Genomic DNA, 16,682 nt, shown 5'->3' on the forward strand with positions numbered 1-16,682 from the left:
GCGTAAGAAACTGCAGCTCCTGTGTGTGAGCAGCGTGGTGTATACAAAGTGCAGTGCAGCATGGGCACAGAGTGAAAGCATCGGAAACCTAAAGTGACAGATGTCATTCCTTTGCTTATAGCTGCCATCTTAGCTTCGCCTCGGTGCACCGGCGCTACTTCCCCACTCACGGCAAAAGAGAGCCGAGCGGAGCTGAGCTTAGGGGAGCAGCGTCAAGACGGGAGAGAGGGAGAGGAAACGAGACAGAGCTGGACGCGTCTTCATACAGGCTAGCTACAGGCTAAAGCTAGTTACAGGCTATAGCTAGCTACATGCTTTAGCAAGCTACAGGCTATATCTAGCTACAGGCTATATCTAGCTACAGGCTATAGCAAGTTATAGGCTATAGATAGCTACAGGCTATATCTAGCTACAGGCTATATCAAGTTATAGGCTATGGATATCTACAGGCTATAGCAAGCTACAGGCTATAGATAGCTACAGGCTATATCTAGCTACAGGCTATAGATAGCTACAGGCTATATCTAGCCACAGGCTATAGCAAGTTATAGGCTAAAGATAGCTACAGGCTATAGATAGCTACAGGCTATATCTAGCCACAGGCTATATCAAGTTATAGGCTATGGATATCTACAGGCTATAGCAAGCTACAGCCTATAGCTAGCTACATGCTTTTGCAAGCTACAGGCTATAGATAGCTACAGGCTATATCTAGCTACAGGCTATAGATAGCTACAGGCTATATCTAGCTACAGGCTATAGATAGCTACAGGCTATATCTAGCTACAGGCTATAGCAAGTTATAGGCTATAGATAGCTACAGGCTATATCTAGCTACAGGCTATGGATATCTACAGGCTATAGCAAGCTACAGGCTATAGATAGCTACAGGCTATAGCAAGCTACAGGCTATAGATAGCTAGAGGCTATAGCAAGCTACAGGCTATAGATAGCTACAGGCTATAGCAAGCTACAGGCTATATCTAGCTACAGGCTATATCTAGCTACAGGCTATATCTAGCTACAGGCTATAGCAAGCTACAGGCTATAGATAGCTACAGGCTATAGATAGCTACAGGCTATATCTAGCTACAGGCTATAGCAAGCTACAGGCTATAGATAGCTACAGGCTATATCTAGCTACAGGCTATAGATAGCTACAGGTTATATCTAGCTACAGGCTATATCTAGCTACAGGCTATAGCAAGCTACAGGCTATAGATAGCTACAGGCTATAGATAGCTACAGGCTATATCTAGCTACAGGCTATAGCAAGCTACAGGCTATAGATAGCTACAGGCTATATCTAGCTACAGGCTATAGCAAGCTACAGGCTATAGATAGCTACAGGCTATAGATAGCTACAGGCTATATCTAGCTACAGGCTATATCTAGCTACAGGCTATAGCAAGCTACAGGCTATAGATTCAATTCAATTCAATTCAGTTTATTTGTATAGCCCAATTTCACAAATTACAAATTTGTCTCGGAGTGCTTTACAATCTGTACACATAGACATCCCTGCCCCAAAACCTCACATCGGACCAGGAAAAACTCCCAAATAACCCTTCAGGGGGAAAAAAAGGGAAGAAACCTGGAGGAGAGCAACAGAGGAGGATCCCTCTCCTAGGATGGACAGATGCAATAGATGTAATGTGTACAGAAGGACAGATTTAGAGTTAAAATACATTCAATGAATATGACAGAGTGTATGAATAGTTCATAGTAGGCATATTCCACGATGGAGACCTCCACGATCCATCAGGCAGATGGCGGTGGGGAGGAGGAGTGGGCGGAGTCTCAACAGGACAGTGGCGTAGTCATGAGCAGGAATTCCACGACCCAGACGATCCATCAGGCAGATAGGATCTATGCCGTCTCATAGGGTCCGATGACCCCATGAGACGTAAAGTCAAAAGGACTTCCCGGGAGAAAGCAGAGTTAGTAACGTGTGATTGAGAGATGAAAATTCATCCTTAAGGAGAGAAAAAAGAGGAGATAGGTACTCAGTGCATCCTAAAACGTCCCCCGGCAGCTATAAGCCTATAGCAGCATATCAAGGGGCTGGACCAGGGCAAACCTGATTCAGCCCTAACTATAAGCTCTGTCAAAGAGGAAGGTCTTAAGTCTACTCTTAAACGAGGTGACTGTGTCTGCCTCCCGGACTGAAATTGGAAGCTGGTTCCATAAAGAGGAGCTTGATAACTAAAGGCTCTGGCTCCCATTCTACTTTTAAGACTCTAGGAACTACAAGTAGTCCCGCATTTAGTGAGCGTAGCTCTCTAGTGGGGCAATATGGTACGACAAGCTCCTTAAGATATGATGGAGCATCACCAATCAAGGCTTTGTAGGTTAAGAGAAGAATTTTAAAAGTGATTCTTGATTTTACTGGGAGCCAGTGCAGAGCAGCTAGTGCAGGAGTGATGTGATCTCTTTTCTTAGTTTTAGTGAGAACACGAGCTGCAGCATTCTGGATCAACTGGAGGGACCTAAGAGATTTATTAGAGCAGCCTGCTAATAAGGAGTTGCAGTAATCCAGTCTCAAGTAACGAACGTGAACCAATTTTTCTGCATCTTTCTGAGACAAGATGTGCCTGATTTTTGAAATATTACGTAGATGAAAGAATGCAGTCCTTGAGATTTGCTTTACGTGGGAGTTAAAGGACAAGTCCCGATCAAAGATAACGCCAAGATTCTTTACAGTGGTGTTGGATGCCAGGGCAATGCCGTCTACAGAATCCACATCACCAGATAATTGATCTCTGAGGTGCTCAGGGCCGATTAAAATTACTTCGTGTCTGTCTGAGTTTACCATCAGGCACTTGCAGGTCATCCATGTTTTATGTCTTTAAGACATGCTTGAATTTTACAGAGTTGGTTGCGCTCCTCTGGTTTTATCGATAAATATAGTTGAGTGTCATCTGCATAACAATGAAAGTTTATGGAGTGTTTCCTGATAATATTGCCCAAAGGAAGCATGTATAAGGTAAATAAAATTGGTCCAAGCACAGAACCTTGTGGAACTCCGTGATTAACGTTGCTGGTTATCGGCGTCATCGTTTACAAATACAAACTGAGATCGATCTGATAAATAGGATTTAAACCAAATTAGTGCCGTGCCTGAAATGCCAATCGACTGCTCCAGTCTCTGTAACAGGATGTCATGGTCAATGGTGTCGAATGCAGCACTAAGGTCTAACAAGACCAGGACAGAGAGGAGTCCTTTATCTGCTGCCATTAAGAGGTCATTTGTAATTTTCACCAGTGCCGTCTCGGTGCTGTGGTGTTTTCTAAATCCTGATTGAAATTTCTCAAATAAACTATTATGATGTAGAAAGTCGCACAACTGATTTGCGACCACTTTCTCAAGGATCTTGGAGAGGAAGGGAGGTTAGAGATCGGTCTGTAGTTAGCCAATACCTCTGGATCCAGAGTGGGCTTCTTCAGGAGAGGTTTAATAACAGCCACCTTGAAGGAGTGTGGTACGTGGCCTGTTAGCAGAGACACATTGATAATATCTAATAGAGAGCCGCCAATTAAAGGCAAAACGTCTTTAAGCAGCCTCGTCGGGATGGGGTCCAAGAGACAGGTAGACGTGTTCGAAGTAGAAACCGTTGAAAATAATTGGTCACGGTTGATAGGAGAAAATCCCTCCAAATATACACCAGCATATAGATAGCTACAGGCTATAGATAGCTACAGGCTATATCTAGCTACAGGCTATAGCAAGCTACAGGCTATAGATAGCTACAGGCTATATCTAGCTACAGGCTATAGCAAGCTACAGGCTATAGATAGCTACAGGCTATATCTAGCTATAGTCTGCTTGGTTAAGCCGAGTCATTTGGATTTGAATGGCCAGTGGTGTTGAGAGGGACAGGTTTTCAGGTATTATGAACATGATTCAATTAGCCTTAATGCTGCGTTCATACCAAAAGCGTTGCGTGTATTTCCAATGCTTTACCCGCGTGCCAATGTGTGGTTTATTCGCTTTATTAGCGACTTAGAGGGGGCGGAGCTTATCTCTGTGGCTTTACTCCGTGAAAACAATTAGCATTTCCACCGTCCACCACCGAAGAACTAACCACTATTTCTGCTTTATACTTGTTGTGGAAGGCCCTCGTGTTTGGGTTCATAACATTCATATCATATATATCTATTTATACATAACATCACCAGTATGAAAACATTTGCAACGCTTTGGGTGTGAACGCAGCATAAACGACAGATGCCTGAAATAACTGTGGGTTTTAAATAGCATGTCGTGAGATTTTCACAGGAGTATCGAAGGTGTCTCAGTCACTGCACTGTCGCGCTGAAAGGTTCTAGATGATATATAGAAAATGATAGTGCTGTGCTCCATCATCGTGTATTACAATTCTTATGTTTCTTTCAATTTCGCTTAAATTCCAGTGCCGAACTCCCCCGCCCCCCCCCCCCCTTCCCTCGTCGCCTGTCCAACTGTTCTCCACGCTACCTTCATCCTGAAGAAGGTGATGCTGGTCAGAAGATCAACGGTGGACTTGAGATCTTGGAGACGCTCTGCGTTTCCTGCAGGGAAATTATCCTGGAGTAAGAAAGAGAGAGAGAGAGTGGGGGGAAATGACATGAGGAGACATCTTGGTGAAAAGCAACCTTTTAACGCCGCACACCCTCACCCACTCACCACTTCACATGGCGTAGCCCGAAACATTGAAATTGATTACGGAACAATGCCCAGCAATCATGCCAAAATGGCTGCCTGTCTAATCGTTTCGTGGACGAGGGAGGTCTCCGTTGATGAAAACCTCTATTTTGGGGCCATGAAGTCATCAGGCAGTGCAGAGCACTGTGACGGGGAGCATATAAAGCCCTGACGGCAGTGAGGAAAGGCATCACCGCCCCATACATTATCCTACTTATTCTACATCCTCGGTGCTCTAATGCAACTTCGCTTGGTTTTCTATCCCTCCTCTACCGTGTCAATAAATGCACAATGAGGGATTCATGAAATAGAGCCAGATCCTTAAAGCGGCCTCTAGGCCTTGACAGCCCCCGGGCACAGGAGAGGTCGATCCGAGATCAAGGCCGATTGGCGGAAACATAACTCGCCTGGCATCTTTTCAAGCCGCATAGAGGTTTCTATTGGCTTGATAAATGATTCAAGATGACCGGTTTCCGAAGAAAAGGCAAAAACTAAAAATGTAGTTTTGATAAAATATCGACCCGGGCAATTGGTCTTAAAAAGAACAGTTGGGGAAGGCAACGTGGATGGCTTGTTACAACCTTCCAGACAGCCAGCTGTCCACTTACACCGCATTTCTCAAGACACATGATAAATAGGAGCAGTCAAATTTAGAAGTGAAAGTGTAGTGCCCAGTAAAGATTCAAAGCCTCCAGGAAAACAAGCTTGACACACTTTCTGCACAAGCAAATGTGGACCAGTTATACTATATTTGGCTGATGAAGGGGGAAAAAATGAAAAGAAAATCTGTTTGCAGCAGGCTATTTTTGCCTCCAGTTTGCATCATTTCCTTTTATATGAGAAAGATAGTTGTTTTTTGAGTATTTCATCAATTTTTAAATGTTATTTAAGAAGCATATAGTCTCAGCAGACTCATTTCAATTTAAATCCTTCAATTACAATCAATGAAAAACATTGTTCCTGCCTCTGTTGCACAAGACTAATTCATAGAATGAGTGTCATCAGTTACTATACGTCCTCTCTTTATTTCACAATACCATCACATACATGTGGCCTTCAGTTAAAAGTGAGACCATCGGTCCCTTTGAAACGTGGACTCTGTAGCTTTCAACGCAACCTTGAATGTCGCCATTAGCACACCTCCTGAAATCGTTGTGCCGGAACGGTTACGACAACCGCTCGAAATGTGTTTTATCGGTTTACTATAGAATGAGCCCATGAGATACTGAAAAAGTAATTCTGAAAAATAAATCCACGGTAATTCACGAAGACCAATCCTCCTCAACCGGATAAATGCGTGCTTTCTTGCTTTCCCAAAACAAAATTCCCGCTTTTTATCTATCACCAATGAAAGAGCTGAAAGAGCAAAGAAAAAAATAACTGGAATTTCCACTCCTGTCATCATGCCTCTTCAGTGATAGTGGAAGTTGACTTGGGTTTTAAATGAAATGATGATTACAATTAATAATATAAAATGCTTCCCAGTGCAGCATTTTAAATCAGTTAATTAGTGGATTCTGACATCGAAAGGTAATCCAGCTGTGCAATTATGGTGATTGAAGTCCCGGAAAGTCAAGCGCTCATTGACACTCATTAGGTTTCGGTTAGGTTGGTTCTTCACAAAAAAATTATGTCAACATGCAAAATGTTATGATCACAGCTACCAATCTAATTAGGCATGTGGCATACTCTTTTGATTGCAGATGGCAAGATGCAATTATTATAGAGTATATTTGTGTAAAGCGAGGAACAACTCAATAGGATTCATCTAACTTACAATCACAGCTTCAGACGGGGAGCCTAGTGTAGGAAGCTAATTCACCGTTAGCATAAAAAGGCGAGTTATAGTTGTATAGCACCGTATCATACAGATTTACAAAAAAAAGAACGACAGAATGAAAAATAGAACAATATAGTCACAAAATAACACAGCATGTACTTGTGAACTGGTACTTAAAAAGCATGAGAAACTTTTGGAATGTCTTACTGTTGCCGTTTTATCAACATAAAAATGATAAATCCAGTACCTTACCTTACTAATGTTTAAACAGATGCAAACCTCTCTTTCTCTGCAGAATCCCTGCTCTCAATCTGTAGTGTTTTGAGAAGCAGTGACGGCGGTGAAAATAACTTTGCCTAACTTTAACAAATTCTCCGTCTCAGAAATGAGAAACTCCAACTTCATCAGCAAAAAGAACAAAAGGAAAAAGAAGCATGCTCGCATACTAATAAAGCAAAGCATCCACCTCAGAGCCAAAAGTAGACAACATAAGCTCTACCTTCCAAAAATAACCGAACTCCCATCAAGAGATGAGGCGAGGAGTGATACTGATGAGCCTTTTGTTCTTTGTTCTCGTTTACAATGAAAAAAATCTTGGGCCTTTGCCGAGTGCAAAACTTAAAAGCAGTGATCATCAAACTAATTTAAATAAAAAATACTCTGTACAGCTTCATAATTGACCATGCATGAATATCTCCCTGCATTTAAACATTTCATATTCTTTAACAAGAGCAGCGTAATGGTTAAAGCGATGTCAGATACCGGGCATCTAGTGAAGGTAATTATGTGGAAAAAGAGATCAAAAGCAGTCATGCTCGTCGGGTACTGGATGTAAAACTGCCACAGGGACTATGCACCGGTCACCCTGCACTCTGACCATCCTCAGCAAAGGCATGTGCCACAGAATATGTGTCTATCTGTCTGGATGAGTGTCTATTGAAGTTAAAAAGGTAGCTTTAAGCTCGGGTAAGCAGTTTATTTTTGCCGTTGTTGGGCAAAAAAGAAAAAATCCATAATAACCTTTCAGCATATTGTATATTCAAGTGGACTGAGGAAAAACGAGACTAGACATCCTAAACTTTGGTGACAGCCTCATTCAGCTATTCCTGCGTTAGCAAGAACTGCCCATAACACTGAGCGACCAAAACAAGTAGGGCGGATTCTCAAAAAGAGAGTCTGACAATACCAATGAGGCGTTTCACAGATGGAGAGAATCCGTTGAGCCTTTTGCTCTCGGCTGTGGTTATAACGCCTAAGAGAGAACTTCTGCGTGACGATTAGCAGAAGGCTAAGCGATTAGCACAGGGCTAAGCGGTTAGCGACTATTTATCTCAATCTCTACAGCGCTTCCCCGATTCCTTAAATCACAGCTGTGTCATCTCAAAGGGCTTTGCGGGGTCAAAGGTTAGCTCATAAAACAGGTCGGTAGCTCTTATATAATGGTCTGGTTCGGAGGGGCTGAGGAGAGAGTGGGGAGAGCTGTAGTGTGAGGGATGCTTCATCTTATTCCGGAAGGTTTTTTCCAGACAACTGCGTACCCTGGAGTAACAATCTCTATTACAATACCCTGAAAGTTTCTAATGGAATCTTTCCCCAGCAAAAAAACAACCAGCAGTAATGAATTTGATCGTAACCTGTTTGTTTATTGCTTTTTATGATGTTTCTGTGATAACCTTTTTCTCCATTAGTGATGGCTTGTAATATCTGGCCACAGGGAGCACATTTACCCCAGGGTTGATTGATGTGTTCAAATAAATAAATAAATGAAATGGATATACATTTGAGGGACATCTCTTAAACGCCACTCAAAACAAACCTCTGCTGTTTCAACTGCGTTTAGGATGGATACAGTGCAGCACATCATGTTACACAGAGAATAATCATTTAAAATATATGTACACTACCGTTCAAAAGTTTGGGGTCACTTAGAAATGTCTTTATTTTTCAAAGAAAAGCACTGTTTTTTCAATAAAGATAACATTAATCAAAAATACACACTATACATTGTTAATGTGGTAAATGACTATTCTAGGTGGAAACGTCTGGTTTCTAATGAAATATCTCCATAGGTGTATAGAGGCCCATTTCCATCAACGATCACTCCAGTGTTCTAATGGTACATTGTGTTTGCTAATCGCCTTAGAAGACTAATGTCTGATTAGAAAACCCTTGTGCAATTATGTTAGCACAGCTGAAAACAGTTATGCTGGTGATATAAGCTATACAACTGGCCTTCCTTTGAGCTTGAAGTTTGAAGAACACAATTAATACTTCAAATATTAATCATTATTTCTAACCTTGTCAATGTCTTGACTATATTTTCTATTCAATTTTCAATTCATTTGATAAATAAAAGTGAGTTTTCATGGAAGACACAAAATTGTCTGGATGACCCCAAACTTTTGAACGGTAGTGTATATATCCGTATATAATACATAATGATGCACTGATACTCCGCTGGTGTCACCAGCTTGTCTCTTAAACTTATCTTTTTCATTCTCTGCCATACATTTCAAAGTGGGAGCTCTGCAGGTGTTACTCTATACAAATTGTATTCTCAAGTAAATATTTTATTTCTCAAGAAAATAGACATATTTGTGTGCAGTGTTCGAAACCAGCAGCCAGCTGTTCGCTCCTATAGCCGACTGTGAGATCAACCGTGTGGATATTACCCCGTATCTTTTCATGTTGAGCTCCCTTGACAACTCAAATGTTGCTGACTGTGACTCAGTCCCGCTGTCGGGAGCTACAGTTACAACACGGAACCTTTTCCTCAAAAAGGCTGCACGGACTTACACTTTAAGATAATATCCCAGCGGAGATTCCTGAACAAACATCCCTTTGCATCAAACCGTCCAAACTAAGCTAACAGCCCCGACTCCCATCGCAGTGTTGCCATGACTACCGATGTGTTCCCTCTGAACCAGAGAGACCTGCAAATCCCAGCTGGGACCGGACCGACTCCGCGAGGTGCCGCTTGGTATCAGAGCCGTGAGCATAAAGAGCGTACGAGCAACAAACGGATATGTGGCGAAATGTAAAGTGGCAGGTGCAATTCCGCTCCCTCTCGGCTGATTCAAGCGCCCCATGTTTTACAAAAAAGAAGCAAACTCAATCTCCCTCAGAAAGTCATTATAGTGAAATCCATGCAGGCGAACGTGGTGGACGGACGGAGTAGCCAGAAGATCTGAATCGTATTAAATTGTCCGATAGTGGCGGGCCGGCTCTGTGGGACGGCGAGTGAATGAGAGAGAGAGAGAGAGAGAGAGAGAGAGAGAGAGAGAGAGACGAGGAACTGTGTGCATGAACCACTGGTCTGTAGCAGGTATTGACAATGAGAGCAGCGGGAGGGGGGGGGGGGGGGGATCGCTGGCAGGTGAAGCCGACGTGATATTCGGTGACCGCTCTCAGCCAGGCCGTCTGGAAATAAAAGAGGGTCGTCTCTCCTTCGCTTAACCCTTCGTTGCCCAACCGCCGCGCCTCCTTTTGTTCCTCCTCTGTTCTCTGCTCTCCCTTTTCCAAAATCAGTCTCTGTTTCCCTCCAACTCTCCAGCCCTTTTTGTCCGAATCCCATCTCGCCCAACTCACTCTGCTTATTCCATCTCGACGACTTTCTTTCTTCTTCTTCCGAATCCTCCTCATCCCTCGCTCGCTACTCAAGTCGAACTCTCATGCCGTCGACTTGCTGCCCTTCCCTCAGCCTCTCGGTTTTTGTTTTCTCTTGGTAGGCCGACAGGAGCATCTATCTCCATGCTACTATGTATATACACTACCCTTCAAACGTTTGGGGTCACGTTGACAAACAAAAACAAAAACGTAGAAATGTCCTTATTTTTCAAAGAAAAGCACCTTTTTTTTTCAATGAAGATAACGTTGATCATAAATACCCTCTATACATAGTTAATGTGGTAAATGACTATTCTCTGGTGTTTAATTAAATCTCTCCACAGGTGTCTATAGGCCTCATGAACAAGGCCCGGACCCCCACCTGACGTGGTCACCTCCCCTCCCCCACACCTCAAGCCTGTGTTATGCACACACTACTTTGCACACTGTACATTGCACATGCACTTTTGCACTCCTGCCCTGCTTTTTGTTTTGTATTGTAGTACTTATTGTGTTTGTATGTTCTATGTTTTATGTTCATTTTATGTTCACTGTACACTCAAAAAAACGATTCAAGCACTTCTTAGAGGTGACACATTTAAATATTGTTTGATACATTTAAATAAATCAATTACAAAAATAGATATTTATATTTAATGGGTGGAACACAAAATGTATGAATTCTTTCATTTATTAGATTTATTTAGGTTAGATGGTGTGCATATCAACTCAAAATAAATGTGTTTCATTGAGGACTACCCTTTGTGCATGCGCCAGCTGAAAATCAGTTGTTTACAAGGTGAAGACACTTTCAGGGCTGTACGGTGGTGTAGTGACTAGCACCGTCACCTCAAAGCCAGAGGTCTGTGGGTTCAATTCCCAGTCGGGGCTGTCCTTCTGTGTGGAGTTTGCATATTTTCTTAGTTAGTTTATATTTTGAGTTGGACAAACACAAATTAATTTAATTTAATGAATATCGTTATTTTATTTTAGATGTATTTGATACAAATGAGTTGGACTAACTTAATTACATTGTATTGTACTGATGTGCTAAATTTGAGTTGGAGTTGCATATAATTATTGGATGGAAAACCTGCCAACAATTTAATTGAGTTCATCCAATGAGTCATTTCTTTACCTATACACCAGAACAAATTCCAGGTAGGTGTAAACCTACTTGGCAATAAATACAATTCTGATTCTGATTCTGATCTCCAGTGTTCTAATGGTACATTGTGTTATCGCCTTAGAAAACTAACGGAGGGTTAGAAAACCCTTTTTACGTGAGCGCAGCTGAAAACAGTTATGCTGGTGACAGAAGCTATCAAACTGGCCTTCCTTTGAGCGACAAGTTTGAAGAACAAAATTAATATTCCCAATAAAAATCATTATTTATAACCTTGTCAATGTCTTGACTCTATGATATTTGATAAATAAAAAATAAAAAAGTGTGAGTTTTCATGGAAAACACGAAATTGTCTGGGTGACCCCAAACTTTTGAACGGTAGTGTATATATATATAAATATATATACTATATGCCACCAGGGTGTGTCTTAAATCCCACGTGGCGTCACACAGAGCGCCGTGGTAAAGAACAGGGGAATAATAGCAACAACACAGTCAATGTCACATTGTCTTTTGTTTTCACACTAAAGGTGAGAGGGTCATCTTACAGTTCACTGTGTGATGCCACCAGCCGTGTATGTGTGTGTGTGTGTGTGGGTGGCGGTTCAGGTGCATATACCTGTGTCAGTGAGCAGTTGTAGCCAAACTGCAGTGTGGGTGTCGGCTCGTTCGTGTGCAGATATCTCTGCAAGCGGGTTTGTGTGCTTGAGTGAATGTCTGTGTGTGTGTGTGTGTGTGTGTTTGTGTGTGTGAGCGTGTTTTGTGAGAGAGAGGTCTAACAGGGTTAGTTCTCCTGGGGTTTGCTCCGGAAGATGATGTGCTGTGTGTCAGGATTTCAATCTGCCTGAGTAGAATACAGAAGGACCTTTAGTGGCGGATCTCTAGCCATTAGAGATGCATGTTCCAGCTTGTTCCTTTAACAGTTGTTCTTGGATGTTTATTCTAAAGGTATATGTTTGATTGGCACCTCTTTGCCATTTATTTTGGGTTAGGCCGAGGTAAGAATGTGTGCTATTGTTCATTTAAATGAAATCACAACATTTATTAAGTTCGTATTTGATAAAATGCGCAAGGGTACAAAAACATCACGTATTCTTAGTCAACACGCTTTAAAATTATGTTTAATTTGAGTTCCTATATGTATGCCAGTTTCCATTGAACAATGAGTAAATACAACACAAATATGCAGAACAATATATCTATACATCTACAGGACTGTCTCAGAAAATTAGAATATTGTGATGAAGTTCTTTATTTTCTGCAATGCAATTAAAAAAACAAAAATGTCATGCATTCTGGATTCATTACAAATCAACTGAAATATTGCAAGCCTTTTATTCTTTTAATATTGCTGATTATGGCTTACAGCTTAAGAAAACTCAAATATCCTATCTCTAAATATTAGAATATCATGAAAAAGTATACTAGTAGGGTATTAAACAAATCACTTGAATTGTCTAATTAAGTCGAAACACCTGCAAGGGTTTCCTGAGCCTTGACAAACACTCAGCTGTTATAAATCTTTTTTTTAACTTGGTCTGAGGAAATATTAACATTTTATGAGATAGGATTTTAGAGTTTTCTTAAGCTGTAAGCCATAATCAGCAATATTAAAAGAATAAAAAGCTTGCAATATTTCAGTTGATTTGTAATGAATCCAGAATGCATGACATTTTTGTTTTTTTAATTGCATTACAGAAAATAAAGAACTTCATCACAATATTCTAATTTTCTGAGACAGTCCTGTATGTGAACAGACTGAGCCGCAGAGCGTCGAGGGCGCCAGACAACACGGAGCCCACCGGAGCATCAAATAGGGGCCTTCAATAATTTACATCAAAGACGGCTGAAACGAGTCAAGCAGAAAATTCTCTACATCCAGAAGTTAGCCGTGCAGCTACCAGACGGAGCCCGTCGCCCGTCATTCAGCGCCAATCACCACACGCCCATGAAGAGAAGATCATCGTGCGACAAAAGGTTTCCGCGAGTGTGACGGACTCAGCGGGGGATGAAAATCACTACAACACCACATACATTTTATTTTTCAAGCGTTTGATGTACCGTAACTTCACCAGTTCAACACAAAATGACTACAGCTCTGCAGCATGTGTTCTGCATGTCGCCTCTTTCTCTCCCATAGCGATGCATTAGCTTATACAGGTAGATATATATGTAAAATACGCCATTTGGCTTTCAAAAGAAAGAGAAAAGAAATGAGGTCATGGATCAATTATTAATACCTACGTCCAGTTATCATACACAGCTACTGGCTACTCTTGCAGCAGCTTATAGGAGTCGAGCTATTCCTGAACACACATGGCGGTGTTATTGATGTCGTCAATGGTTTGGAAATCATCTTGAAACAACATGAGCTTTGTTGCATGTATTAGTAATAAATCTTCGGATGCTACGGCCTATATTGCAAATGTGTAAACACATAGTCTAGAGATTATGGATTCATGAGTGTGTGGACTCAAGATGTGCAATATCCTAACTCCATGAACCACCGTGGCACACAGAGTGCTGGACACTCACGACAGAGTCTATTTATTGGACCGTGAGGAACACTATTTCCTGAGCAGCTTGACACTGCAGGCTGATTATTGACATTTAAGTGCCTGGCTTCTCCTCTTTGCAGAGAACTGAAAACACAATGCGTCGTCATTCTATTATTTCAAGTGTACTAAGTCATTTAAATGTTGTTTTTTTAAATAACAATGTGTGACATGACATCTGTTTGGGTAAATTACGAATCTACAGATCTTACATCACGGTCACGCCTTAAAACCACAGATTTACCATACTATGGGAACATGAGTGTGACACTCGTCTTAATCCCGGTATATTTTCCGCCTCGACACCTGGCACAGTGGGATGCATTGTGGGATTCAAAGAAGGCGAGCGTGCATGAAATACACCGTGAACGGCTTCCATGGAAGAAGAGAATCCAGTCGATAATCAAGTTCGGAGGGTGACAGACACACATTTGGCATCAGAAATTTAAAGTGTGAATGTGTTGCTGCTGTAAGCCGGTTACCGGGAGCACAAAGTGGGCTGAGCACAGCTCAATCAAGCCTGAAGCCTCTCAAATCAACCACCTTGCAGGTAGAGATTCCACATGATAAACAGGTAGTACTCAATAGCAACCTGCTCCTCTAAATTTCACTGTAAAAATTATCATTATTTTTAAGTTGACAAAAGTCGCTGTGTTGCTTTATGGCTTTTTCTATTTTTGTTTAGTTCTTGTATTAATTTCCGAAGATAATTAATATCAATAAGATTCCCCCCCCGGTGCAATCACTTCCGGTTAAGCTACTTCCGGTTTGACCACTTCCGAGAAGCACCAAAGAGGCAATGCTGTGAGTGCTTCGAAAATGTCAATTTAGATTATCACTCTGTTTGGGAATGTAGACTAAGTGTTTGAATTGTCTTTGTTTTCAGTTTTTACCAATGCAAAGTTAAAAGAGGAAAAAGTAAATTGAAGAAATGCACTACGACTCGATCGAGAACATTAACTTCACAATGAACAAACACACCGGATGCAAAAGGTTCATACATACCCGATATTTAGAAAGGTCGATCCTCAGTGAGTTGTGCAGCTGGTCCAGTAATTTGACGAATTTTTCCCTCTGTCAGGATGAAAAAATTCCATAATTCAGTTCAGCGTTGGGAGCACACGAAGCTTTCCGTCCATAAAATGTACAACGCTGCGTGACTCCTGCGCGGTCTGTAGCGTCGCTATGCATGCGGTGATTCATTTTTCACTTCCTGGAAACAAAATATAGGCGTTCAGCCAGGCCGCCAGACTCGGCTTCCTGCCTGGAAACTATATTTGATGCCCCGCAACATTAGCTTATTAAAAGTTCAATCTGGCAAACTGAGATCTGTTTGAGTTCAAGTGCACAACTTGTTTTAACCCTCCTTTTACCTTCAAATTTACTGACATCTTTTACCCTCGGGGTCAATTTAACCCCAGCAATTAAAACCTCAAGAAAATTATTAGAATTAATATTGTTTCCCAAGTTTAAGTGTGAGGTGTTTGTTGACTACCTAAATAGCCCTTTACATATACAAAAAAGTTGATATTTCTTATATGTTTGACAGTGAAAAACAGCCTGGGGTCAAATTGACCCCAAAGAACACCGACGTTAAACATTGAATGGGGTCAAATTGACCCTAAAGGTAACAGGAGGGTTAAACAAACAACTTCATGAGGTTAATGACAGAAAGTAGTGATGTCAAGGGTTAAATATCAGACTTTTAAGACAGCAATAGATGTAAAGGCTATCATTTTGTTCTGCTTCACTTTCTCAAAGTCAAACTTTGGGGAGATACTCTTCAGATATTGTGCTATGGTGCTGAGGAATATTAAACATTTCAGCTGCATCAATCCAAAGATATAATCATAATAAAAAGTGCTTTTTACAAGGCAAACCTGTAATTGTTGTAATTTGTGCAGTGTCCCATTTCCATTAAATCTTAAACAGTAACATATAAGCTGATTTTTACACATCTGGAGTATTCTCACAAATGTTTACTTTTATGATAACATTCCCATTATTCAAATAGCCCTTGTGGTTGAGGAGATACACCCTTTTTTAGTTTGGGTATGTTTTTTCAAGCAGGGGCCTAAAAACAAAACTGGGGTTAAAAAAAGTGAAGTCGAACCGGAGCCCATAGAAACCCCCTTTTTCATTTAGCATTCCATCACTCTATCACTTCATCACTCTATCACTAGACTACAAGACGGTGAGAGGTGTTCTTACCCCAAAGTTAGAGGCGGCGAAGCGGTCCGAAGCGGAGGCGGTGGTGGTGGTGGTGGTGGTGGTGTGGGCGAAGTAGGCGTTGATGTTGGCGAGCAGGTTGCTCATCACCGCCGGTACGCCGGGACACATGTATTTGGCGGACAGACAGGAGAAGTGCCTAGGGGGGGGGGGGGGACGACAGTTATTATGACACTTCTGTAGCCACGTTTGGACAATGTGGGATAATTTCTCCACCAGAGATCGGGAAAGAATGTGATGATGGGAATGGAGACGGTGACAGATACCACATCATGAAATAGAGACATTACCCTCAAAATATAAGTAATGACTGGTTGTTTACTCTGTTGAGGGATGCAAGCGTACATACAGATTCAATTCAATTCAGTTTATTTGTATAGCCCAATTTCACAAATTACAAATTTGTCTCGGAGTGCTTTACAATCTGTACACATAGACATCCCTGCCCCAAAACCTCACATCGGACCAGGAAAAACTCCCAAATAACCCTTCAGGGGGAAAAAAAAGGGAAGAAACCTGCAGGAGAGCAACAGAGGAGGATCCCTCTCCAGGATGGACAGAGGCAATAGATGTAATGTGTACAGAAGGACAGATTTAGAGTTAAAATACATTCAATTAATGTGACAGAGTGTATGAATAGTTCATAGTAGGCATATTCCACGATGGAGACCTCCACGATCCATCAGGCAGATGGCGGTGGGG

The 16,682-nt window shown here is 41.6% G+C and overlaps 1 protein-coding gene across 2 annotated transcripts in view; it reads right to left on the reverse strand.

The window, feature by feature from the left end:
* The window catches only part of LOC130193219 (protein unc-13 homolog C-like), a 153,777-nt gene that overhangs the window by 74,207 nt on the left and 62,888 nt on the right, over positions 1-16,682 (reverse strand). For both annotated transcript variants that reach the window (XM_056413662.1, XM_056413663.1), the window contains 3 exons: positions 15,963-16,119; positions 14,757-14,825; positions 4,478-4,567 (listed from right to left, as the gene is read on the reverse strand). In XM_056413662.1, coding sequence (XP_056269637.1) covers positions 4,478-4,567; positions 14,757-14,825; positions 15,963-16,119 — 316 coding nt within the window. The remainder of the gene's footprint in view (positions 1-4,477; positions 4,568-14,756; positions 14,826-15,962; positions 16,120-16,682) is intronic.

Source organism: Pseudoliparis swirei, chromosome 4 (assembly GCF_029220125.1).
Source record: "Pseudoliparis swirei isolate HS2019 ecotype Mariana Trench chromosome 4, NWPU_hadal_v1, whole genome shotgun sequence".
In the NCBI taxonomy this organism is placed as follows: domain Eukaryota; kingdom Metazoa; phylum Chordata; class Actinopteri; order Perciformes; family Liparidae; genus Pseudoliparis; species Pseudoliparis swirei.